General features: G+C 46.2%; 1 protein-coding gene and 1 long non-coding RNA gene across 2 annotated transcripts in view; one reads left to right on the top strand and one right to left on the bottom strand.

Moving 5' to 3' along the window:
* LOC135417832 (uncharacterized) overlaps positions 1-21951 on the bottom strand; it is a 61552-nt gene extending 39601 nt beyond the window's left edge. Inside the window, exons 1-2 of the long non-coding RNA XR_010432229.1 lie at positions 21821-21951; positions 62-2384 (exon numbers count right to left, since the gene is read on the bottom strand). This is a non-coding gene — a long non-coding RNA (uncharacterized LOC135417832). The remainder of the gene's footprint in view (positions 1-61; positions 2385-21820) is intronic.
* Positions 21952-24082: 2131 nt separating this feature from the next.
* ADO (2-aminoethanethiol dioxygenase) lies at positions 24083-27221 on the top strand. The gene has a single exon (XM_064662358.1). The coding sequence runs from the start codon at positions 24128-24130 to the stop codon at positions 24869-24871; it is 744 nt and encodes a 247-aa protein (XP_064518428.1). The 5' UTR covers positions 24083-24127; the 3' UTR covers positions 24872-27221.
* The last annotated feature ends 701 nt before the right edge of the window (positions 27222-27922 follow it).

Below are 27922 nucleotides of genomic sequence, written 5' to 3'. Positions count from 1 at the left end.
CAACTTTTCCTACAGAGGCTTGCATCAATCATTCTCCCTTTCTCTTTCCTGAAGGGCTTACCCTGCACAACAGCTCCTGGTGACCTCTTCAGTGTATGCAGTACTCCTTTGGGCTTTCACTGCTCTCGGCTCCACATGCTGCTAGCACCTGTAACATAGAACAGTACATTCTGAGTATTCCCTCTGCCCTGTGCCACGCCACCACTGCCACCCCACGGTTCTACAGGGCACACTTCCATCAGTGTCCAGGTTTGGAGCAGCAGTGAGCTTCTGGAGCCAGCCCCTCAAATGCCCCACTCCTTGTGCAGTCCCTGAGCACAGCCTGGATTCCCTTCAGATGGGACTAAGCTGGAAGAGGTACCCCAGTAGCACAGGCAAAGCACCCCAGCTGCACACAGTGTGCAGGCCAGGGGACATCACCAGAGCTGCAGCTCTCCAGGTCACTCCTCATGGCTGCTACAGCAGCTTGTGAAGAAATTGTCTGGGAGTATCAGACATTCATTCTCCTCCAGGGAAACTTAACAAACCCTCTCTACTCTGTGGTACAATCACCCAAAACTCGCATTGCTCTCCCTCCCCACCCCCTCCAAAAAGCAGCTTAATGACTGTCTTTTCAGTTATTTACCCAATCAGCACCTCTGGTGGATCATAACCTTTGAACATTTGATCTTTTTGGACTAGTTGTTAAAACTGTCTGTCACCATTTAGGTCCTTGCCCACCTGCCGGTATCCTGTCACTCACCTCTTCTCTGTCACCCATTTCTACTCTTCCTTTCTTTCTTTTGGACTCACTTGTCTTGTTCTATGTTTTTAGATATGAATAAAGCTCAAACTCATCACTAATACCAAATTCACCTGAAATAATTTCATTTTCTGTGATTTCTTTGATTTTATGTAACTGCATTTCTATCTAACCTACACCAGCACCATTTGGAACTTCATACTATCTATAGAGAAATCACCTCCTTTTATCTCTCAGTTAACTGGTCTTTTCTTTGTGGGCCAACCCAGCACCCGTGGAACTGAATGGAAGGACCTCAGCTGACTGCAACAGGCAGTCCCCTAAATGCACTTAATGAAGCCATTCAAACAACTGATGCTATTTATATTGAATTTCATGACTTTATGACATTCAGAGATAACCATGTATGTTCTATGTCTTTTGGAATACATTTTTCCTATTATACAATCTGAAAAAAATACTGGTTTTGTTCTAATGTAATTTTAAGAATCAAATTTATATACAAGACCTTTAGAAAACAGAGACCCACCTCTAAATGCAAAGAACAAACATTTGCATTACCTATTTATATTAAAATATGCAGAAATTTCTAAACTATTCAGCCAACTTATAAATTTTTATAACTTCTTCAAATTGTTAACATTTTTTTAACACACAGCATTATTTCAGCTTTGTGGAAGGCTCAATAACAATCTTTCTGGTCTGGAAAAAAAGGAAAGAACATTATAATAAAGAATGCAGAATAAATAAAAACAAAACAGTACAAGCCGTACATCCACGCATACAAAGACAACTTTCATGGTGAGCTATAAGCAAGTATAATAACACAATGTGCTGCATGTTGATTTCACCAGTGAAAAGAATTTCTCCAGTTATTGAAGACTTTCCTGGCAGAATTTCAGAAAAAAATTCTGACATTCTCCCAATCTGACTTCTGTGCAATGCAAGTCATGCACATTTTAAACACTAGTGAATAATACTGCCTTTCTTCTGAGAACTGTTAACAGCTGTAGAAACTATTATAGCCTGCTTAAAATCATGTCTCTGTAGTCAATACTCTCCAGACACTTAGCAATACTAAAGCTATTCCTGGGGCTAAAGTAGAATTGCTATGTGAGTACAAAGTTTGATTTATGTTGAAATGAAACAACAAACATCTGATCTTTCCTTTTTTTTTAACAGCCATTCATATAAACACAAGTATCAGCTGCATGACTAGAAAGCGATGCACCGAATTTACAGAAATTGGACAAGGGAAGACCACCCACAGTCACCTTCAAGAAGAAAAGATTTGTCAGAGGGTGACAGATTGCTGGTGAAGATACTTAGTACAGCTGTGGCTGCCCCGATGTCCCCATGGTGAGGCTGTGGTTTGCGAGAGTGATGTTCCATGAATCCAGTTTTTCAAGTCATTGAAAAGACAAAATTATCAGCAGCCCAGTGCAATATCTTGGCGATGCTCATCATCAGCTGCTCTCAGACAGATCACAGGCACAGTGGACTGCCTAATAAAATCTTCCAGATGCATCCAAGAGGAAGTCAAGGTCTCTATGTACTAATGTTATTCTTTCACAACCCAAAGCACAGGTGGGAACAGAAGAAATGCTCAGTTGTGGCTCCTTTGACATTTTTGAAACTATGACTGGAAAAAGAGAGGAAAAAACACAAGTGGAATAAGAGCAAACCTTAAAATACATATAAAATTTCAGATATGTTCTATAGATTCACGTACATCACTAAGATGTGCTGAAAATACAGTTTTGATTCCTCACTTCAACAAACGGCCACCTAAATTCCTTTATTCTTTTATACATCTTCACCTCGCAAGAAATGAAGACACCTAAGAAAATATTATCAGTTTCGTGGAGGGTTTGTGATCTCTGACAAAGTCAGCAATTAATTTGACCAGTAACAACAATAAAGTGAGGGTTAAGCTAATTTTAGTAAGAGACTCTTCCCCCAGAAGAGTACCATAAATTGATCAGGAAGCCTTATGCAGCCTCGAATGAATGCTCCAGCTTCTTCTAGATTAGTTCTAAATCTCTTGCTGTTAAAGTCTCTAGAAAGATGAAAGGTAAGTTAATTGTTGAGATAATTGCTATTTTTCTTCTGTCAGTAAATTACCTTTTTTATAGCATGACATTTCATCTTCTAATTAGAGCTTTCATTGTGTACCACTATTTCCCCATGTGGCATAGGTACACCTCCACCTTCCCCAGCAGACATGCAAGCACCAGCATGCAAGCCTGTCTGCCCTGCTGCTGCCCCAGATATCATCAAACACAGATATCATTACACACATGGTCCCTGTGCTTGGCTGGAAAAAATGCTCCCAGGTTGTGACTGTGGCACACTCAGTGTTCCTTCCCAAAAAGCCACTGTTAGTTCCACCAGCTATTTTCATTCTGGAGATGGCTTTATTAAAGATGAACATGACTGGTGTTGCTGCCAAGGAGCTCACTCTCACTGAAAATGGGACTGTGCAAGACTGAGGACTCCAGAGGCAAAACAAAGCTTGAAATTCCAAATGCAGACCTAACGCACAGCAGAAATGCTGCCATTCTCTCTGCCTTCAGGTCAAATTCAAGTTCTCGTGCTGGGCTTGTAAATACTGTTATTTTTGGGGAAAACTCCCTTTGACTTTGCTCAAGACCCCAGTTTGCATTTACACAGTACTATCCCAGGCTGCTCCCAACCCCTCTGCTTTTCTAACTCCCTACTCACTCACTCACTCACTCACTCACTCAACTTTTCTTACTCCTTTTGTCCTCTCATGTCTCCTTTTCTTCCCTGTGCTCTAAGCCTTATCCCACGCTACCCTCTGATCTAAGATCTCTCTCTCTGGGAAGGCTTTGGATGTCATATCTCCATAAATTTGGGATAACACTCAGATTCAATGGGAATGAAGCTGACCCATACCATTGGGTCTCTCTTTGCCAAGGATCCTCAGTCCTTCCTCTTGCCTCTTTGAACAATCTCATCCTGCCTTTAGAATCTGTAACTCCATTTCCTTCTCCTTACTGTTGGCCTGCACTTCATATTTGCTAATTTTCCCACATTTGGACTCAGAGCTTCTAAAGGCAGAGTACAAGTTGCTAGATTTTCCCTTCCTTTGTCTATAAAATGGTGCCTATGAAATGTTTTCCCATAACAATGGAAAGAGATGATCAACTTACAACAGCAAATCATATGGAAGGAGAAGGTGTGCACACATAAGGGGGAAGAGGACACACTATTTTCTTAAATTTTAATAGGTAACTAAGAAATAACTTTTTTTTCAGAATGACTAACCCTAAACAATGCAAAAAGGTATTATTTAGGAAAAAAAAGCATAAGAAAGGCATGACAGTTACTAGAAGCTATCGTATCCTTTGGTCTCAGAATTTCAGCTGGGCTCTCATTCAGCACAGTCACAAGGCAGTGCTGTAATTACAGTCCTCTGGGGACTCCAAATGAAAATAAAAGTCACGTTCAAACGACCAATTTCAAGGTCACATATTTGAAATCAGGGCAGTAGGGAATCAAAAAGCCTTACAAAATAAGTACAAATCAGGCAACCAGGAAATTCTCACAGGTATAACACCAACCTGACCTGCTACTACCAGTGGTCAGTAGTTCCACTGAATAGAGCGAGAAAAATTAGACTGTGGGTTACAAGGGCAGTAATTTACAATGGGAGGTTGAGAGTGGACCACATGGAAAATTAAGTGGCTTGGAATGCAGACAAGCTTAGAGAGAGAGTGAAGCAATGGCTATTTTGAGAATCCCTGTTGGGCACAAAACAGCATTTGGCTATGGAGTGCTAATGACACAGGTGAGATGCACCAATGGCTGCAGCATCGGCAGGAAGAGTCAAATAACCTTATATAATGATATAAAAATGGGATTTCGTCCATCACAAAAGAGAAATGTTACAGAAAATTCTCCAGCGTGTAGGCATAGTCCAAGTGTGAGAACACAGCTTCCCAGCCATGGATCAGGAAGATCTGATCCTTGGCACTGATTCTGGAATGACAAAACTTTTAGGCAAGTTACCTCCTTAACCTTCCTGTGGGTAGGAAAGTCACTGATAACTGAAAAACTCTTAAGCAATGTTCTGTGCTGCTTTTCTGCTGCAATAATTGCACATCGACTGCTCAGAATTGAATGGTGCCTGGTATCATTATCCTAACACATGTAACCATCCACGCAGACATTTACACTGCACTTCTCCTAGTGCAGAGGGACTACAAACAGGAACACACAGGGGCAAACAATGCTGCTAACACTTCCCATTTTGGCTGGTATCACTGCGTTAGTGCAGTCCACGGGCAGGTGCTGTTGTTTTTGACAGGCCTGTTGGGTGACAGTGACAGCAATCTGTCAGAGGCAGCCCACACACGGGACATGTCCTGCACAGCACACTGACCTCCCCCAAAGAAGTTTCATTTTTGAACTCTGTGGAACATGTTACAAATACCAGCTGGCCGGGTGCAATGTATCACAGAAAAAGGGCACCGTGCAATGGTCAGGACAAAGCAACATGGAAATACCCTCTGAGAGCTGCAGTGGGCTTGCTGGAGAGCACTCTGTGCTTCCTTGGAGGAACAGGCTGGATCTTGTGATGAGGGACACTTGGCCCATCAAACAAGGTAATGTGCTAAGGCACTTCTGTGCTTCTCCTGCAACTCCCCGACCCTGCAGTTGCCAGAAGATTAGTGCTGTCATAAAGACGACTTTCAAGCACCTACAGGCCTTGCCAAGAATAAACCACGAGTGTCTTTACCTTCACAGGATCATATTCACACCATGAGCAACTCCTTTTTCCCCAGGGAAAAGCCCTGTGCCAATGCATAACAAGATACATGTCAAAGACCTTTGCCATTGCCTCAGTACAACCACAACTCTTCTCCTGTTCAACAAGGAAATTCTGAGGGACCTACTTACTCCTGCTTTCTGCCTTCTTTACAGCACTGGAGGTGCAAAGCTGATGAACAACCAGTCACACTTCCTAGGCAGGTAATACAATATCAGAGACTCTCAACTAGCCTTTGCTCACCAGCCATGACAACTCAGGGTGCTTCTGCTCCTGTGCAAGAGGTTATCAGATTCACAGGAGAGCTTTAAACTTTAAGCTGTCAGACCACCCACCAGAGCCCATGAGACAAACATATGCCCTCCCTCTCCCCACCCTTTTGCAAGCAAGCTCCCCACCATTGCAGACGGATCGATTGGATAGGTGTCAGTACCTTTAGCTACACAAATATCTTTGGGAGAGCACTTCTGCAGCATGCTCAGTATGGTATGCAAGGAGATAATGATAGTATCGTCTCTTTAACAAAAAGTTAAAAGTCCCTGAAATTATGATTTTTGGTTTTGAATATTATATTAAGACCAGTGCAACTGGTAGCAAAAGACTGATTCATGAACACCATCAAAATGATTCACCAGTCCCTCACTAGGAAGTGATATCATTGCATTTCATCTCCATGAGAATGGCAGAAGAGACACATTGTTTCACAGAACAGGAAAGTGCTGTATACTTCAAAATAAAAGTATTAAATCTGCAGGTGTGTATGACAAAGGAGAGGGGGCAGATTGTCAGCGCTCTAACAGTGAGCCAGTTGCCCAGCCCAGTGACTATCAGATACTTGTAAGCACTGTTGAAGAATGCCAGAACATTTCCAGTAAGGTCTGCGATAAACTGCAAGCTGAGGGTATATTGTACAAATTACACCACAGCCTGACCAGATTCTTTTCCACCTGATCCATCACTCGTTGCTCCATCCCTCAAGCCACAAACAGTAAAATCCTTTCCTGCTCCCTCTTTAGCAGCCATATAGTGAGTGTGTTCTCACATTCTCTTACCTGACTCAGTCCCACACTCTCTGACCCACAATATTGTCTCCACATGTCAAAACTCAGTCCTACAAGGGATCCATACATCTTAGCCCCATACCCACTCCTCCCCTCTGCTCAGCACCATTACAGGTGCTCCAGTACTCCTCAGGTCAGGACTGCTGCACATCCAGCTGGCCTAGGGAACCCCAAAGCTCTTCCAATCCCTGTGTTACACGGGGATTCTCACTTCATGGTCACACTAAGGAGAAGGTAGACATATGCATGAAGCTGCTGGGGAGGCAGAAGGCAATGAAGTTTTAGGTTGTATGCCACACGTTGTCTTCAAGGGTGACACACTGGATGACAGGTTTTTTAGTTCTTAGAACCATACCTCGTGTTGGACATGCTCTCTGCAGTTACTCTGGGTGATGTCAGCCTGTCAGCACCTCAAAGCCCCTAAGTATGTTGCATTCTGCCGTGCCTTTTAATTAATGATCTGCTCCTTCCACAGCAGGCAGAAGTAGGCTTGCAGCTACAGAACCCCCAAACTGGCAATGACAAGCTGACATCACCCAGATGGAAGAGGGTTTTCTTTCTTTTAATCTTATTCCTTCTCCTCAGCTTGCTCTGTTTTCCAAGAGGTCAAGGTACTACCCCTCCAGTTCACTTGATGCTTCTCCCTCACCTCTCAAAAACCTACATTTAGAGCACCTAACATCAACAGCCCCAAGCATTGGAATGACAATAAAACCAGTGCTGCTTTCCTCTCCAGCCTGCTGCCCACCTGTGCCAGAGATGAGGGACACTTTGAATCCAGGGAACTGCCAGAGAAGAGAAGAGAGTGGCAAATTTTTGAATCACTCATTTTCTCCAAAACTCCTTTAACTCTCTGCAGGACGACTGCCAGGCCTGCCTGTTGCTACACAGATCTGCTGGCCCACAGCATGCCAGAGGCTGCTGTCAAATCAAGGCTTTAGGAGCAATCACAGCCACATCCAAACAGCACTGGAGAAGTCATCTGCAAGGAAGAGCAAGTCCCATGCCATGTAACATGAAAGCAAGTTGTAAGTATTTATTCTATCACTCCTAACCTCCCAGGGACTGGCCTTTTAATGCAACTCATATCCTCCAATCTAATAACCTCAGTTCCCTGGAGACTGGTGCTGTAGACACAGACAGGGCTTAGAGTTGAGCACTCTGGAATTTCTGATGTATCCAGCCACACCTGGAGCCAGCCAGAGCCATGCAGGACTCCTCATGCAATCAATCCATCTACAGCACTGGGTTCACCTAGAAAAGCAAGTCAGGCATCCACCAGTCCTCCAACTCAGCCCAGTCACACCGGAAGAGCAGATGGAAAGAAAGCTGCTCCCTCCATCCCAGCAGGGCCCGCAGGCTCTGGTGTACTGACCAACAGCTCCTGTCCCAGAGAGCTGCTTCCAAAAAGACACACAGCCAAAGAGAGGAGACACACTCCAACCAGGAACTTGATTGAGTGGTTTTTCTGTGTGGTAGGATACAAGAGAGACCATATTCTTGATACAGGTTCAGCATTTCTGTGACTCTATGATTTCAATATATTAGACAAGACCATGGGGGAACTCAAACAGAAAATGCAAATGCCACTTTTTAAGCCAAACACTAAAAAAGCACTGGGCCTGATTTTCAACTGGTGACTCTCACTCAACATTTTTGTAACCCAAACAACTTTTACAGTTACTCCTCGTATAATTAAATAACAAGAAAATATAATTTTCTATTTTGTTTAGAGAAAAATCTACTGCTTTAGGCCTACAGAAGCATAAGTAACCTGTTAGCAAGCATTTTAGAGAACACTTTGCTTTGGTGAACATATTCCCTCAAGGTATATGATCTAGGTGAGCAGCAAGTGTTGTACTCATCTCTCCTAAAATTATCAAGTTAACTAATTAACATTAGTTTCCATCCAAAAAGCCTCCTTGCTGTGCATGCACAGCACTCCTCTAAAGTCATGGAGACATACCCAGGCTAGAGAAGACCAGAAAAGATCACAGATACCCATTTTGCAACCATTACCCAGAAAAGTGAATGGTTCCATTCTTCTGTGTACCATAAAACCTCACGTACCACAGGAAGAGAAGTTAAAGGCCACACTTTCACTTCGTGTGTGCATCTTCCAGTGATGTCAACCGGGTGTGAGCTTCTGATCCTCAGCCAGTACAACTTTTCCCAGGAAGTATTTTCAAACATACCCCATCAGCTCTGGGCTCACACTTTTATCCCAACAAAATTTCATGTCTCCCAACACCATCCACACTTGCACTGTCACTTTTAAGTGACAGTATTAAGCCCGTAAGCAAAATTTACTTCATCAGATACTGAGGGCTCTTTGAAAGGTGAAAGTATTTTTAAATCTTGACCACAGGAAGAACATTCTCTGCTTTCCAGAGTTTAAAATGGGATGGCCACATTTCTAGGCATAAGGACAGCTGAGAACTTGTGGTGAGATTACCACAGTTTAAGAATTTAACAAAACGAAGATGACTTAAGCCAACGTAATTCACCACGTGATTTCTGCAGGAGAGCAGAGTTCCTGAAGTTCAGTTGGTTCCTGAAGCACAGCTGAGGAGTGACAGTGTTAAGCTACAGCATCGTGATTGCTTGTAATTGTCTCTTTTATATTCTAAGAGCTAAACTATCCTTGTTCCAAGGCAGGGGGCAAAATACTGCAAGAAATGCAGGTCATGGAGCAGAAGAAAGGTTATTTTCAACTTGTTAGGTTTCCCACAAAGTTTTCAGATTCTGCACATAGGCTTAACCAATTTCATCATTTTGGTTACATCAGAACATCTTTATATTAGAACAAGCAACTTTTTGTTATCAAACCCTTTTTTTTTGTTTTTTTTTTAAACTCTGGTTATATGCCATCCCCTTGAATTCAAATAGCTCAGATCCACACATAAAGATTGAGATGAGATAATGGAAACAAAAGATAATCAATCAACTGGTTTTGTACACAAAATAAGCATCTGTAATTACAAAGCAGCCAACACGCTGACTCTGCCTTGAGTTACACTACACACTGGCCCCTCGGATCCCAGGACTTAAAATCACCTTTGCTCTCTCTGTCACAGGTCAAGTATAGCTCAGCCAAACCAGGAGATTTGTGCCAGTTTGTATTTCCAACAATTAAATACTGAATTCTCCTTTCAGGAGTCACTCAGGAGTCACTCTTGCACAATTATTTGCATACACAGCCACTTTATTTCAGCCCCAAATACAAAAAGCTATTAACAGTTTGCCAGATTCTGCTCTCATTTGCCCCAGTGCAAAACCACATCGTTTCCACTAAGATCAGTGAAGCCAAAGTTTCATACCACACATGGGAGTGTAGAACTCCTTTCCCACTGAGATAACTGCCATCTCCAGTGAGTTGCTGTGCCCATGGCACACACGGTCTGGATGTTTCTGTTCAGTAGCACACGCTGCCCCCTCTGCCCACTGTCCTTCCAGCTCCTCTGCAGCCCCACCATATCCCTCATGGCCCTTAATTAGAAATGGACCTTGTTTCCCAGACAGACCAGAGCAGGTTACTCATTCCCCTTAATTCACTGGATTTACAAGAAGCACACCAGCTGAGTATCACTGAACAAAAGATAAAATTGTTTCTACGGTGTATTTACACACAATAAAATAAACCAATCAAGTAAACAAACTGTACAGAACGTGCCCTTTTATTAACTGAAACCAGAAGAAACCCTCTTCATTACTTCCAGTACTTATAAATGCACACTTATGTCCTACATAACTTAGAGCTTACAGCAATTACTTGGTCCTCAAAGCCTTGAGCCAAGTTTTCTCCACGGTATTTACTCCCTGGGACACAAAAGAGTCAACAGATAACTGGTCTCCAACCCTGTTTCTTCAGTGCCCTCCACACTGAGGGCAGACTTTGCTCGTTCTCCCTGACTGACAGATCATCTTGGTTTAACTTCTCCTGGACTCCCTTCATTTGCTATACATGTCACAGCCACTGTCACACTCCCTGGCCAGTGAGGGACAGGTAGTTGGTGCCAGGGGACACTAGGAACTGTGGACTGAGAAACAAGCACAGTGCTGCCAGCCAGTCAACTACAACAAGTGCAAGAGCATGGGCAGCCAGCCTGAGAGAACAGAAATCTTAATCCCACTGTCCCTGCATGCCCACAACCACTGAGTTAGGAGTCACTGCTCTGCTCTTCTACAGACACAGCTTTTAGAAGTTCACAATCATTGCTTTGTGCTTTTATTTCTTTCTGGTAATGTAATAGAGCACTTCCCAGTTATCAAAAAATGTGCCACTTTGTGACCCTGGTGAGGCTCAGAGGAACAGCCCTTGGTACACAACGCACACAGAGCATTGGCCGAACCAGCTCCCGTTCCTCCCATCAGGCAGTCCGACCTCAGACAGGATTTCCATGCCACCCCATGCAGCTCCATCCTGCAGACAGTTTTCTGCCACCTTGTGTGACCACACAGCCCGAGAGGCAAACCCAAAATGCTTCCCTTGCATAAAGGGAAAAGTAATTTATCACACAAATACAAGGCACAGTGAATCACCACAGCTTGACTACTGATCTGTGCCAAAAAAACAGTGCTAGTTTCAAGGGCCCCCTTCTGCCACCCTTCCACTGAGTAATTTAATTGAGGGGGAAAACTTGACATCAATATTTCTGACGCTAATTCACATGTCTTTTTTTCCCTGTTAGAACACCTGGAAGGAGAAGATTGTCACATTTCTCAAGTGGGAGATGCTAAGAACTGGGTTTCAACTCTGGTAAACCTGGAAAACAAGGTAAGGGGCCAGCCAGCTTCTCTGTGAGCAAACCCCCAGTGACTCAACCAAAGCCTGCCTAGATGAGGCAGGAACCAAAAAGAGAATCAGATAATTCCATTCCAACTGTGTACAGCCAGATCTGTAAAGAGAGAAACTGGTCACTGTTTTTGAAGTGGAGGATTATCGTCTCAGTACAACTCTATGCATTCAACGTTTTAATTCTCAGGCAAAGCTATAGCAAAAAGCACATCAAATTTACAAAACAGCTCTGAACTGCTTGGAAAGGACATAGGTAAGGCTGCTTGTGGGCAACCTTGCTTGTACCTTCTCCTATATGGGATCAGTGGCTGGACACTGTGACATAGTATTTGCCTATAGTCTGCTATCAGCTTCAGATCCTTCTGCCTCAAATACCCATATGCAGACACAGCCTATATATGGGTTGAGTGTATGTTTTATTTAGCACAAAACAAGGAACAGCCTGCATTTAGCATTCAGATTTAATATTGCATATACACATAGATGCAGACAACCGTAAGAAATCAGGTGATTTCACACGTGAAAGGCAGCTTTTTCAATATTCTCACAGATAGTTGTCACTGAGGGAAGGGAGTAGCATCAGTACAAGTCCAAAAGGTTACATGAATGAGGCCCTTGCTCCCCCTGCACACCAGGAAGAACTCACCCCAATACTGTACAATTAAAGGATAAAGCTTTCAGCTGTAACTCAAAATTTTGTCACAAGGGCTACAGCCTACTGCAGGAAGACAGCAGAAAAGATTAAGGGCACCCCAGAGATGCTGCCGGGTGAAAATAAGTAAAGTGTGCAAAGTTTCTCAATTGTTTTGTGGAGTTACAGTTGTGCTGACATCCTCATACAGCATCCTAAATGTAAGCACCTACCTAAAAATACAAATACAGTTAGAACCCTGCCACAAGTTCCATGCAATCTCTGTGAGCAATGTCAACTCCTGTGTGCAGGGCCTTGCCTATATAGGGCTCTTTGCAGGATCAGGACTGTAACCTATGTACAGAAATGCAGGTAAAGTGTGTTTACATAATATGTAAATAGATAAAGAAAAGTACATTCACATCAACTACTGAGGAGAGAAAACAAATCATTCTTCTACTGCTAAAAGTACTGAATCACTTACCATCTGGTTTGTGAGAAAAAAAAAGACTCAGTCCAATTCAGTTATGAAGAAAATCCTGTCTAAAAAAAGTAATCACATGCTAGATCCCCCTAAGTTCAATTTCCAATCATTTTAACACAGAGACATGGAGAATTTTGTCTTCCTAGAGATAAAAAAACCACCCCCAACAGTAAGAAGGATGTGTGGCTTGTTAGGCCTTGATCCTGCAAGCTTTAAATACTTAGCTATGGGGAATAGTGGAAGATAGCTTTAGGAAAAAGTAGAGTGTCTGCCTCAGTTTCTTCTGGAATTCATTCTAATTTTCCAAGAAAAATTTTCCACACTTCTGTTACCATGCTGTGAAATGCAAAAGTAAAATCTAGATATTTAGTATGTGAACTAATTTAACATCATACCTTCGTAATTCAGGGTTTTTTTCCTCAATGATCTGAAGTTATACCCATGCAGAAGTGATATGTTACTGACAAGAATACAATTCTAACCTAAAAAGAACATGTGGTCAGGTAAATACTCTGAGCACTGGAGCACAACCAGCCAAGGTCACGTCTAAGGCTCTGGCAAGGATTTGTCAGTGCCAAACTTGTGATTTGTCATTTTGTCCTCAAACACACCACTAAAATTACTTTCCTCACTTTTAAAGAAACTAAAATTTTTGTATCGTCATTTCAATCCACACTTCAAAACCCAGCCTACACACAATACTGATTTTCCAAAGGCCTTTGTATGTCCCCTTTAATAGTTGTGCATCTGCAGCTGTGTGTCATGGAATTAAACTTCCCTGTTCGCTCCTTGCCTTGTTTAATATGGATCTATGGGACAAAGTACTATGGTATTGGATTTACCAATTAACCTAAATATTACAAACATCTGAAAACACTGAAAGAAATTTCCCCATGCCACTAAATACCTTACCCACTACATTTTACCATTCATCTGCTGAACACTAAGTCTTTCCTTAAAAAAAAAAAAAAAAAATATTTATTTAAACCAGAAAAATTTTCCCTGGCTATTCTTTCCTTCTTAAACTTGGCATTATTGATTAGCCCTGTATAGATCCCCACTGGGACAAATTTGATCCCAAATCATTAAGAAATTAAATAGTTCTCTCTTGCTGAAAAAGAGATTCCTTAAATACTGTGTTGCGTGTACAACCAAAGGCAACCAAGTTATTATGGCTTCACGTTTTACTGCTGATCACCTATGTGACAACCGTCCTCACTCCTGACTGTGAAAAAGTAAGGCTTAGCTTGAGGATTGTCTGTGCTGAAGTGTTTTTGGCAGTGAGGGAAGGCTATGAGTGAGCAGCAAGCAGGTTATGGTGACTCAGTGGCACAGCAGTACCTCTTTAAGCCACTGAAATAGGATTGCTTTGTACCTCGCTAGTAAGATTGTCCCAGAGCTGGTGTGTGATCAGTACTTGGCACAGCACAAGCAGTGGCAGAGCCACAGCTCACACCCTCTGGGAACCCAGAGTTAGTGGGTGATCTCCTGTTACCTACAGCCAACCCTCAGGCTCCAAGGGAGCAGAATCACACCCTACCCTGGACAAATGTGCTTATATCCCACACCTACCACACAGCAGGCAAAGGTAAACATGGCACTGAGGTCAGTGATAATGGGAGAGCAGACAAGCACAGAAACACAGGGTTTTCCCTGCAGGGGAGCAGCTTTCCTGTCACTGCCCAGCACGAGGACTCTGTAGAGTCTTCGGACACTATACAGGCCTTTCCCCTGGGTCGTCTCAACAAAATCTTTCCTTGCCATTGGAAAGCCAGCTGCTGAGGGGACGGCTGGAGGCCATGGGAGCTGCTTGCCAGCAGAGGTGACCTCACAAGCTGTCGCCCACCCTCCACTCTCCCACTGAACAGCCAAATGGGACCCTCGGGATTCTCTAAAAAAGTAACAAACCCAAGTGGAGTTCGGCACTGATGTAACAGAGGCTAGAGGGGCCTTATGGGTTCAGCAGTCAGTGAGCAAACTCAAAGGCACAGGGAACTGGTTTCAAAAATGGTGTAGGGCCATGCTCTGAGCCCAGAATCCTGCCCAGTGCCTGTGGCAGTGATCCCTGGCAGCAGTGGCTCCTCCTGGCACACATGGAGCAGCAGAGGCGTGTGACACAGCACCTCACACTCACTGCCCACAACAGCCAGATGGACACTGGGCACTCCACCTCACCACAAGCCAGGAGCTGCCCAAGCAGACAAACCCCTCGTGCTAACAAAACAATCAGGACTACAGCCAAGCGTGACCTTCACCCTGTACCAACTATCCCAGCAAACAGATTTCAACTTTCCCAACAGGTAGTGTCAGCATTTAAATTAACAGTAGCGCCAATAAAATGATAAATTACTTCTATGTGTTTTGCTGCTTTTAAATGTAAAATATTTTAATACAACCAGAGATAAAGATATGTAGAGAAGAAATCACAAGTAAACATACCACATCTTTAACTGTGTCCTTGCTGCCAGTTAAAAGACTCCAAGTGAAGGTCCAAATTACAGTGTTTCATATGTTGTAAGATTAACCAGCTTAATCAATGATTCCCATTTATTTCCAGTTACATTCTTCATAACATAGTATCCATATGCATACCTGTTGATTTTTATTTTGAAAGTTATGCCAGTAATAAGTGTGCTGGTTTAAAGGTAAACCAGCAGGGGAAATGAACTCAACTCAAAAGACAGATTATAAATCAGAATAACAATTTAATAAAATAATACAATAAGTACAATTATACAGACAAACAATTGGTTTTAACCCACAAAACCCAAATATATAACTCAGCACCCTGGGGCATGAACAGAGTGGTGTTCTTTGGGCCCCCTGAGTCCAAAGGAAAAGGAGAGGGGAAAACCTGTTGGTGAGAGTGCTGTTGCAGTCTGGTCAAGAGTGGTGATTGCAGTCTGGTTGAAAAGTGGTGGTTGCAGTCCAGTCGAGAGTGGTGGCCTGCAGTCTGGTTGAGAGCAGTGAGCTGCAGTCTGGTTGAGAGCAGTGAGCTGCAGTCTGGTTGAGAGCAGTGAGCTGCAGTCTGGTTGAGAGCAGTGAGCTGCAGTCTTCCTCTGGATCCCACGAGTTGTTCCAAAGGTCCCAAGACTCCAAGATTATGTATCTTCCAGTTCAGGCAGGAATGCTCACTACCTCCCTCAGGGCGGGGGGTTCCTTAATGGGTGTGAGGACAAGAGCAACTCCTATCTCGCAGGTCTCTTAGCACCTAGTTTATAGCCTGAGGAGTCAGGCTCTATGTGCAGATGGTGTAAATGGTTTATTGATAACAGTTTCTGGGAAATGGCATGGAAGGCTATAGAATACACAGTTTTGGGTTACACCCATACAGTGATGAACTGGTCTCAGCTGTCCTAACTAGGACATTATCCACCCCTTATTCTATGCCATCCATGTCATGCCCAAATTAACCCCCTTTAAAAACTATATCCCTTTAAAACTATATACATCTATATATATATATATACAATGAAACATTACAGACCATTCTCACTCAAAATTAGGTCCCCTTGTGGTACACAACGTGTCTCCCCATCTTTTTGCATTACCCACCAGGTGAAACTCGGCCCTTGGGCAAAAACAATCCCTCAGATGGGTTTACCTTTGCTTGAGGTGGGACTAATCCAAACAGTCTTCCCTAACATACCTCTCATATGCACCACGGGGACTTTATCTCCATCTAGAGTATGCAAAGGTTCTGATTGGGCAGGGCCAGCTCGATTGACGGAGCCTCGGGTGTTGACCAACCAGGTGGCCTTTGCTAAATGCAGCTCCCAGTGTTTGAGAGTCTCCCCACACAGTGCCTTCAGGGTGGTTTTCAGCAGTCCGTTGCACCGCTCAACTTTTCCAGCAGCTGGTGCATGGCAGGGGATATGATACACCCACTCAATGCCGTGCTCTTTGGCCCAGGTGTCTACGAGGCCATTCTTGAAATGGGTCCCATTATCAGACTCAATTCTCTCCAGGGTGCCGTGTCATCACAGGACTTGTTTTTCAAGGCCCAGGATGGTATTCCGGGCAGTGGCATGAGGCACGGGGTATGTCTCCAGCCATCCAGTACTTCCTTCTACCATGGTCAGTACATAGCACTTGCCTTGGCGGGTTTTGGGGAGCGTGATGTAGTCAACTTGCCAGGCTTCCCCATACCTGTACTTCGACCACCGTCCACCATACCATAGAGGCTTCACCCGCTTGGCCTGCTTGATGGCAGCACATGTCTCACAGTCATGGATGACCTGTGAGACAATGTCCTTGGTTAAGTCCACCCCTCGGTCACGAGCCCATCTGTATGTTGCATCTCTCCCCTGGTGACCAGAGGCATCATGGGCCCATCGAGCCAGAAATAATTCTCCTTTGTGCTGCCAATCCAGATCTACCTGAGAGACTTTAATCCTGGCAGCTCGGTCCGCCTGCTCGTTGTTACAATGCTCCTCATTAGCCTGTTTCTTGCGTACATGAGCATCTACATGACCGACCTTCACACTCAGCTTCTCTACCCGGCCAGCGATGTCCTGCCACATCTCTGCTGCCCAGATGGGTTTCCCTTGGCACTGCCAGTTGGCCTTTTTCCATCGCTCCAGCCATCCCCACAGAGCACTGGTCACCATCCATGAGTCAGTGTAGAGATAGAGTCTTGGCCACTTCTCTCGTTCAGCTATATCCAAAGCCAACTGAACGGTTTTAAGCTCTGCAAACTGACTTGACCCACCTTGTCCTTCGGTCGCTTCTGCAACTCGCCGTGTGGGACTCCATACAGCTGCCTTCCATTTTCGGTTCGTCCCTACAATGCGAAAGGAGCCATCCGTGAAGAGCACATATCGCCTTTCATCTGCTGGTAGCTTGTCATATGGTGGGGCCTCCTCAGCCCGTGTCACCTTCTCCTCCTCTTCTTCAGAGGATAGTCCGAAACTCTCACCTTCGGGCCAATTGGTGATTGGCCCAGGGCGATTAGGATTCCCTATCCGGGTTCGCTGTGTGATCAGAGCGATCCACTTACTTCATGTGGCATCGGTGGCGTGATGTGTAGAAGGAACTCTTCCCTTGAACATCCAGCCCAGCACTGGTAGTCGGAGTGCCAGGAGGAGCTGCACTTTGGTGCTGATCACTTCTGAGGCAGCTCGAACTCCTTCATAAGCAGCCAGGATCTCTTTCTCAGTTAGTGTATAGCTGGCTTCAGATCCTTTGTATCCCCGACTCCAGAATCCCAGCGGTCGTCCTCGGGTCTCCCCAGGCACTTTCTGCCAGAGGCTCCAGGAAGGGCCATTCTTCCCAGCTGCAGTGTAGAGCACATTCTTCATGTCCTGTCCTGTCCTTACTGGCCCAAGGGCTACCGCATGGGCAATCTCCTGTTTAATTTGTTCAAAGGTTTGTTGTTGTTCAGGGCCCCACTGGAAATCATTTTTCTTCCGTGTCACAAGGTAGAGAGGGCTTACAATCTGACTGTACTCGGGGATATGCATCCTCCAAAAGCCCACAACACCTAGGAAAGCCTGTGTTTCCTTCTTGCTGGTTGGTGGGGACATGGCTGCTATTTTGTTAATCACCTCCGTTGGAATTAGGCGGCGTCCATCTTGCCACTTCACTCCTAGGAACTGAATTTCCTGAGCAGGTCCCTTGACCTTACTTCGTTTAATGGCAAAACCAGCTCTTAGGAGAATCTGGATTATCTTCTCTCCTTTCTCAAAGACTTCCCCCGCTGTGTTCCCCCATACAATGATGTCGTCAATGTACTGTAGATGCTCTGGAGCCTCACCCTTTTCCAGTGCAGTCTGGATCAGTCCATGGCAAATGCTAGGACTGTGTTTCCACCCCTGAGGCAGTCAATTCCAGGTGTACTGCACACCTCTCCAAGTGAAAGCAAATTGTGGCCTGCACTCCGCTGCCAAAGGAATGGAGAAAAAGGCATTGGCAATGTCAATGGTGGCACCACTTGTCTGCCTTGGACTCAGCTCGTACTGGAGCTCCAGCATGTCCGGCACAGCAGCACTCAGGGGTGGTGTGACTTCATTGAGTCCACGGTAATCCACCGTCAGCCTCCACTCTCCGCCGGACTTACGCACTGGCCATATAGGGCTATTAAAGGGTGAGCGAGTCTTGCCGACCCCCCCCTGGGTCTCCAGGTCACGGATCATCTCATGTATAGGGGTCACAGAGTCTCGGTCGGTGCGGTATTGCCGACGGTGCACTGTTGCTGTGGCTATCGGTACCAATTGTTCTTCAACCTTCAGCAGTCCCACAGCAGAGGGGTCCTCTGAGAGACCAGGCAAGGTGTTCAACTGTCTAATTTCCTCTGTCTCCACATTAGCTATGCCAAAAGCCCAACGAAGTCTTTTTGGGTCTTTGAAATACCCACTCCTCAGGTAATCTATGCCAAGGATGCACGGGGCCTCTGGGCCAGTCACGATGGGGTGTCTGTGCCATTCCTTCCCAGTCAGGCTCACTTCAGCTTCCAGTACAGTCAGCTGTTGGGATCCCCCTGTTACCCCAGAAATGGAGATGGATTCTGCCCCTACGTATCTTGATGGCATTAAAGTACATTGTGAGCCGGTGTCCACTAAGGCCTTATATCTTTGTGGCTCTGATGTGCCAGGCCACCGAATCCACTTGCAAATTGAGCTGTGGGTTTCTTTCATCTCAGTAATTATCAAACAAAACCCCTCTTTTTTTACCTTCCTGCCCATAGCTGAGCACTCAGAATTGTGGACGCTTCAACAACATTCTTGAATACATTTTTAAGTTTTAGACATAAAGGCTATATTTTTTTCCATATTATATAATCAGCTTATCTCTAGGAAACATTAAAGAGACATGAAAAACTTAGACAAGTCAAATAATAACTCTTACCACAACCATAAGGGGATTTCTCCCTCTATTTTTTGTCACCACTGCATAGAACTGGTGACAGTGGCTCCTCAGCTGCTGGGGCTAAGAGTGACATTACAAAAGTGGTTCTGGCCAGAGATGCCTTCCTGCAAACTGCACACCAAGAAGGGAGGGCAAGAAGGGAGGGCAGTTTCCAACCATGCTGGTAAATACCTCCTTCCTCTCATCCAGGATCAGCCCCAGACAGTCAGCGAGTTCAGAAGGAGTAAAGCTGGGGATAACTCACAGCACCCATCACTACAGTCTGACCTGGGTGGTGTCAGGGAGAGCAGCACAGATCTTATTTGCACCAGTGGACATCATGAAATCAGTGGAGCTGAACTCAGATGATCAGAATGAGGCTCATTATCTCTGCAAATTCATGCAGAGCGAGAGAAAGGCTGCTGCACAGCCTTTCCTACTCTGAGTCACTCCAACTCCTGCTCTAGGCTGTTCAGTAGCAAACTGTCAATAAAACTCATTAATTATGTGCTCTGTATAGAAATAGTGCATTTAACTGAGGAGCTACAACAAATGAAGAGTGCAGCAAGGGGTGAATTAAGTGGTTCATAGAATCACAGAATGACCTGGGCTGGAAGTGACTTCTTTAAAGTTCATCTACATCTCATTCCAACCCCCCTGCCATGGACAGAGGCATGTTTCACTAGACCAGGTTGTTGAAAGCCCCATCCAGCCTGGCCTTGAGCACTGCCAAGGACAAGGCACCCACAGCTTCCTGGGGCAACCTGTGCCAGGACCTCACCACCCTCACAGTAAAGATTTTTTTGAATGTATCTACCCTAAATCTACTCTTTTTCAGTTTGAATCCATTCCTCCCTGTCCTGTCACTAAATGCTCTTGTAAAAAGTCCCTCTCCATCTCTATTGTAGCCTTCATTCAGGTACAGGAAGGCCACAATAAGGTCATCCCTAAACCATCCCTTTTCCAGGTTGAACAAACCCAATTCTCTCAGCCTTTCCCCACAGTAGAGGTGCTCCATCCCTCTAATAATCCTAGTGGCCTCCTCTGGACGTGCTCCAGCAGTTAATGGAATACAGGATGTGTGTCAGTAAAGAAGTGGTAAAGGTGGGTGGGAGTCTTAATGTTACATAGACTTGCTTGATGTTTGGTGCATATATGAACCCAATTCCCCTTCTGATTTCAGTACAGTTATATCTAGCACTCCCCTGTGTTTCTACTGATATATAAAGTCTCTGATGAATAACTGATAAACTTATCTTTTACGTAAGCCATTACTGGAGAGCCAGCAAATAGTATAGACATGTTGTTTGTCTTCTCTGTTTTCAGCCCTGTTCTCATCTGAGTCACGTTTGGCTAGCGTTCATATCCAGCTCCTTGACTGGTGGTAGCTAAAAAAAAATTAAAATATACACCCTTGCGGAGCAAGTGGCAGGAGCAGTGCAAAAAAGATGTTCTTTGACAAAGATTCTTGGTTTTTGTCCTATGTAAACACACATCTGCAGCTGTTGGCAACATTATAACAGAGGATGGTTTCTGTACTGGCTGTCCAGGCTCTACACCTTATAAAATATTCTGGCATTGTGACACAAGATTTAACAGCAGCCAACAACTGACCTTCTACATGAGTGGCTGTCATTTCTGTCCACTACACACTGTTGTTTTATCTGATGGTTACAGGGAATTCTAATACCTCAAAATGAAATAAGAGAATATGAGAAGCAAACCCTGGAAGAGAGTGAAAATGAGCAAGGAATATTTCACAAACCTGGGGGGAGCTGTAATACCTAAGAGCAATAAAGAAGCAAGAAGCAATCCACAGTAGAAAGGGGAGGAGGCTGGAAATAGCGGGGTTGGGCAGGAGAAAATGGCTGTGGCACCTCTTTCCGTGTGTGGAGGAAAAAAACAAACACAGCAGGAGACCAAAACCGTAACCTGAACCTGACCTCCCTCTCACACAAAACCTCTGGGCTGAACTTTGGTCATTGCGTCACCGACACAACGCAGCCTTGAAGCCCAGCCAACTACACTGTGATTTCTTTTTTCACATGTGCTCAAGATGGTAGAGGCCACCTAAGAATATGGCCTTTCAGAAGAAAAAAACATGTCAATTTAATTGTCAGTTGGCTGGACAGCTTGCTTTTCTGTTGAGGTTGGTTTGTGGGTTTATTTGAATATTACTGCACTGAAAAGATGTGGGTGTGATATAGCATTTAACTGGAACGTTAAGTGCCAAGGACTTATTTTTGTCTGTATCTGTTAGAAATGGCAATCAATAGAGTAGTTAAAAACACTGGAGATCATAAGGTGATCAATTATTAAAAATATAAACTTCATCATCAGTTTAACATGGCACCAGAATCATCCACATAAAGATGTTCTTAAAATCTTAATAAATGTCCTTGTACACAAGACATGTGATTCATGATTTAGAGTGATAAGCACTGAAAGGGTCAAATAACTCACCTGATACCACTCAGCAAGTCAAGATCAGGTTGAGCTCAGCCTCAGGATTCTGCTTTTCTGTGTTGATCTTTCCTACAATTGCATGTTACTCCAAGCGCACAATGTCCTACAAATACCAAGCATTTGTTTCCACAAAAAGTGTGTTCAAAAGTGAGCATTCTAGCACTCACCTGCAAGCTAAGTGCAATTGCTGAGGCAGGACACAAATGGAGAGCCAACAGAGAATTTATCATTATCACTGATAATGGTAACTGCCAAAAATTCCAGTCCACACCTCCACAGTTAAATTGACTGTCCCTGTGGAAGGGGACTGAATAGAAAAGCTCACATGGAGCCTTCCAAATCTGCCAGTTGCCACCCAATGCAGCAGCATTTAAGACTGTCGGAGTCCTTGGCAGTTCACTCCAATACAGACAGGTTCACAGGCCATTAAAGACCCTTCCTCTCCACTCGGGATGATGCTCCCTCATCCTAAGCATCTTCACCTGTGTTCCCAACACTGGCCCAGGACAGACTTATCAGTGTGAACATGAAACAGCTAAAGACTGCAATGATTTGTAGCTTCAGGTGAAACTTGAACATCCTTCTCTGTGGAGAGGAAGCAATGATGCCATGACTTGAATTTGCATCCTGTGCACCAAACTTATCTAGGGAGGGTGGGAAATAGGATTGGGAAGATAAATCCAAGACACCAATCTTTGTTTACAGTATCAGTATTTCATCCTCTGCTGGGCCATCCCAGGCCCACAACACTTGTATTTATGATTCATGTACAGTGTTTATGGTTCCCATGAGGGTGGTGAGACACTGGAACAGGTTGCCCGGAGAAGTTGTGGATGCCCCATCCCTGACAATGTTTAAGGCCAGGTTAGACGATGTCCTGAGCAACCTGATCTAGTGGGTGGCATCCCTGCCCACAGGGGTATTTCCAAGGATTAGATGATCTTTGAGGTCCCTTCCAATGCAAACCAATGTGTAAGAACACTATAAGGCCACATACCTCTTACTAAACTTTAATGCCTTTAATCAAGGAGACACAATGGTTTACCTTGTTTTAAAATGAAATCTTTTAACTTGGCAGGCTGCAGCCCCTGCAGTCGTATTTGATTAAGTATTATCATTCAGCTGTTTTTCAGAATCCTAACCAGCTAGGCCTACACCTACCATGGTACTTACATGCTGCAGAACCCACTCAAGTAATTTAACTCAAGGTGTACGTAGAGCCTGCAAATTTCTGTGACCAGAGCCTAACTTTGTTTACCACATCTCAGCACTAACAGGTTAATTTCTGACTTAAAAAACAAGGATTTTCTTGGCATGATCTGCTACGCACAGTCACGCCAATTAGAAAGAAGGTAATAGGACTGTTACCACAGATATATGAATTAAATAAAACATTACATGTAATGCCCTGGCAGAATAAATGCTGTACCCTTTTTTTACATTAGCCTGAAACAACCACATGCAGGCTCCACCAGGAACCAAGCCAGAAGATTATCCATCCTTTTTGCCACACGTGGATTCTCTGATGATCAGTATCTGGAACTCCATGTGCTCGTCGGTTCATCTGCGGTTAAAGACAACGAATTCAGGCACAATCACACTCACAGGTGACCGCGAGGGGATGCGTGCGGGACGGAGCCTGCCGCGCAGCCCGACCTCGACCCAACACCGCAACGGGAGAGGCAGTGCTCGAGAGCTGAGATCTGATAAGTCTGCCCAAACGGCTTAGCCGTACCAAGCAGTCAGCGATAAAAAAATAAGTTGTTCGTGCAGTCGCTGCACATCCGTGGCACCGCACTCGTGCTACTCTGCTCGGTTTCACACCGCTTAACTACCAGTCAAGCAACAAGTTGCTCCTGAGCCTTCTCGCCCTTCCCACGGCAGTGCGGGAGGAAACAGGCGGCACTGGGGGGGGGGACTTATCACCGCGGCTTCCCCGGACACAGCACAGCCCCCGCACTGGCCGTGCCCCTGCCCCTGCCCGGGCAGACTCCTCCGGCTCCGGGGAGCGGCCGCTCCCACCGCTTCCTCTCCTCTCCCTCTCCCTTTCCCTCTCCCTTCCCCCACTTCCCCTCTCCTCCCCTCCCCTCTCCCCGCGGCGCTGAACCGCGGCCACCTCACGCCCCTCACCTCCGCCGCCCTCCTCCTTCTCCTCCTCCTGCCGCTCGTTCCTCCTCCCCCGGCCCGGACTACGCTGCCCGTGGTGCCCGGCGGCGCCGCGGCTGCGCTGCCGCCCGGGGGCGGGGGCGGAAGCGTTGCCGGGCCCCGCCCGCCGCGGCCGGGCCGGGCCGAGGCGCCGCCGCCATGCCCCGGGACAACATGGCCTCCCTGATCCAGCGGGTGGCGCGGCAGGCGGGCCTCACCTTCCGCAGCCCGGCGGGCCCGGCCTTCGGCGAGAACCTGCACCGCCTGCAGCAGTTGCTGGACGAGGTGCGCGCCGAGGACTTGCACCTGGCGCCGCGGGGGCCGTCGGCCGCGGCGGCGGCGGCGGCGGGCGGGGGTCCGCCGTGGGCCGGCGTGGTGCCGCCCGTCAGCTACATGCACATCTGCGAGACGGAGAACTTCAGCATGGGCGTGTTCCTACTGCGGAGCGGCGCCTGCATCCCGCTGCACGACCACCCGGGCATGAACGGCATGCTGAAGGTTCTGTACGGCACGCTGCGCATCGCCTGCATGGACACGCTGCCCGCCGGCGCCGCCGCCGCCCCGCCGCCCCCCGCCGCCGGCTCCGGGCCCTGCCTGCGCGCCCTGTTCCGCTCCCGCCAGCACTACACGCCCGCCTCGCCGCCCTGCCTGCTCTCGCCGCACACTGACAACCTCCACCAGATCGACGCCGTGGACGGGCCCGCCGCCTTCCTCGACATCCTGGCGCCGCCCTACGACCCCCAGCACGGCCGGGACTGCCACTACTACCGGCTGCTGGAGGGGCCGCCGGCGGGCGCCGAGCCGCCCGCGCTGCCGCGGGAGGTGTGGCTGGTGGAGACCCCGCAGGCCGCCGACTTCTGGTGCGGGGGCGAGCCCTACCCCGGGCCCCGCGTCTACCTCTGAGCCGCCGCCGCCGGCGGCCCGGGCCGGGCGGCGGCCGCTGGGACGATGCGCTCGCCCCGCCGGGAGAGGAGGGGAGGGGAGCGGAGCCCGCCCGGCCGAGCCCGCCCGGCCGCGCCCCAGGCCCCGCACAGCGACACCGCGGGCACACGGAGCTCCGCGCCGGCCGGAGCTGCGCGGGTCACAGCCTTCCGCTGACCGCGGGCTGCATAAGTCGGGGGAAATAAAGCGCCAGAACGTGCTTATGTCCTTTGGGCCGATGTGGGAGAGCAGCGCGGTTAAACTTCTGCTCAGCTGAAGGGTCGGGGGAATAATCCGGCATCCTATGTAAATAGTTAGGGCCGCACGTTAGGGAGGGAATTAAGGCTCTGAAGGGAGAGTCAACGCAATAAGAATTGCCGGCTTCCCCCGAAGGGGCTCCCACCGCCAGAGCCAGCTGGCAGTGCTGGGCCAGGGGACTGTGCCCACCCAGCTTGGGCAAGGGGCTGGTCCGGCTGCAGCCTTTGGGGACTCGATCTCCAGAGCGATTCTCAACAAGAGCTGTACCCTGGTAGCAAAAAACCAACCCAGAACAACTCCTGAGCCAGGACATGCTCCTCCAGTAAATGCCAGTGATCCCCAGGGCTGGAGTTGAGGGAATTCCTGCTCTGAAGGGTTGCTGTCAAATTCAGAGTTACTTTTCAGCAGTTATTTAAAGCGTTGTGTACAAGATCTCACTATTTCAGCTGAGAATTACTGAGTGCATCTATGCATATTTCCTTCAGCAAGGAGAAGGAGACTGTCAGCTGCTAATTAACCTCTCTTGGAACCTCTCACGCAGCGGAAGGTTGCAGAAACTGGGCATCATAAGAGAAAAAACAACTCTCCACTGTTGTGGAAGCCACTCTAGAAACAGTGTATTTGCAAACCCTACACGTACAGCAGCACATACCCTAGGTACTGATAACATTGGACCTGATGTCTTCTCTTTAAAGCGTGGTCTTTGTTTTTATATGGACAAGAGAATGCTTTGGGCTTTTGAAGCCTTGCAGTTTCCGTCTTTATACTATTTATAAAGACTACTTTTTCATAAAGCTTTTAAATAAACGTAGAGTAGAAGAGACACCAGGAATTTCACCTCGCTATGATGGAAGTGGTCTGGAGATGCAGTTTGTCCATGGCAGGGAATGCAATCTTTCTAACATGGGAGAAACTTTTTCTATGAGTGAAATACTCCGTCTGTACTGCAGGGACTGGTCTCGTGCCTGTTCATCATAACGCACACTTGGTACCACAAACCCAGGCCAGGGCAGCCTTGGCCATATTACTCATGATGTGGCAATTCGAGTAAGAAAACACGATTACCAACCTCCTAAGTGACGTACCAACCTGCTCCAGAAATCATTCCACAACTGGCTTTAATTTTTCTGTGTATTTATAAAAGCAGACTTGTTTTTCCTGTACAGTGGCTTGTATGTGAATTTTTAAATGATTCTGATAACGGCATTGCTGCTTTTTTTGTCTTTTGTTGGGGTTTTTTTGGCCTGCAAAAGAATGAATGTAAAATACAGTCAGCATTATGCATGCATGGAATAATTCTTTTGCAAGGAAAAATTGGTAGAAATTATTTCAGGTGATTTCCATTTATTTTTGGAGCACTTTTTAAGTGTCTGATATTTTTGCAGCTGGCTTACCTGTTTTTCTTGGAATTCCCCTGCAGCTTAGCAGTAGTTAATGTTTAATGATTCTCAATCGAATGTAGTCATTAACTATAAGGCAATGCCTCCCTGTGTTACAGCCTGTTTCTACCTCTCTCTGATGCTAATAAAGACCATCATCCGTTTTCAGAAGTCCACAAAGAAGATAGCAGGGTGCAGGCCAACAGCTGTACTGGAAAAACAAACTGGGACAGAGAGCATTTTTTATCTCGTCTGCGGTATCCCCCCCTTAGGTCTTTCTGCTTGGTTTTTAATTTTTTTCCCTCCATGTGTAAAATGTAGTCAAGATGTTTAATGGGACAGGACTTTTAATGCATCTTTCCGAAGAGGACAGCATGGTCCCTTCCGCTGCGGAGTGCTGTTAGCAACCCTGGGAAAACTATTTCTTTTCGTTTTTTCTATTAAGGTGTTAGCATCAAAGTATTAAAAGCTGAGAAAAACAGCAAAGAAAACCTCAAATGCATTAAGAAAAAGCGCCTCTATGTAACTTCTTGCTTACTCAGTAATTGAAACTTACTTCATATGTTCTGGATATCTGTAAGCAGAAGGTTTAAGTCTGTAATGCCGTTCCTTCTCTCTGCAGTCTGGTTATTGTGTTTTCACAACAGCAAAATTACTGTTATTGCTGAATTATAGAATAAATACAGGATATCTCACCACTGAGCAGTCATTACTTTGCTTCACAAGTACGACAGCCTTGAACCAAGTACAGTACAGAGCACTAGTTTCTTTTGCCTCACAATCCGAACAGTGCAACCGGCCTTTCTTTGGGAGGTGAGATGTAGCACTGGGTTCTCAGCCCAAATCCTGCACCAGTGCCTTGCAGGCAAATCCAGGCACATGCACTATTGCTGCTTTTGAAGCTGGCTCTCACTGTAAGGCAAAGGCAGAGGTGTAGGACCGCTGGTACTGCTACGCAATATGAGGTGTTCCTGTGGTTGTACACTGGTCACCAGCAGTTTCTTAATTCAGCTCTTTTACAATTTCTGTGGTGTTTACCTCATTTTTTGCTTTTGACTGGGGTTTTGATTTTGTAGCGTGGCTTCAGACAGTAGTTGGGAGTGTGCAAGTGGAGCCTTAGATTGTGCGTCTAGGTAGCTGAGATACCAATTTTGTTCATGATGCTCTGGCTACGACCGAGCTGTGGTTATCCGAGGCTGTGGTGGTACATCCAGAAGCCCAGCAGGCTGAGAGCACTGGATCCCTGTCCTGCAGGCCAGCGGTGCTGACCATGGAGGCTGCAGCTCCCATGTGACATCCCTCAGCCGTGGTCTCTTGGGGGCCAGGAGCGCATGGGATCAGGTGGTGAAGCTGCAACACGGGAGGCAAAAGCTTACTTGAGCTGCTGAGGTAGATG

Source organism: Pseudopipra pipra, chromosome 8, assembly GCF_036250125.1.
Source record: "Pseudopipra pipra isolate bDixPip1 chromosome 8, bDixPip1.hap1, whole genome shotgun sequence".
NCBI classification, from domain to species: Eukaryota; Metazoa; Chordata; class Aves; order Passeriformes; family Pipridae; genus Pseudopipra; species Pseudopipra pipra.
This window is presented reverse-complemented; position numbering and strand designations above follow the sequence as displayed.

Excerpts from the sequence above, each read along its gene's own strand:
- ADO (XM_064662358.1), top strand. The coding sequence starts at position 24,128 with ATGCCCCGGGACAACATGGCCTCCCTGATCCAGCGGGTGGCGCGGCAG.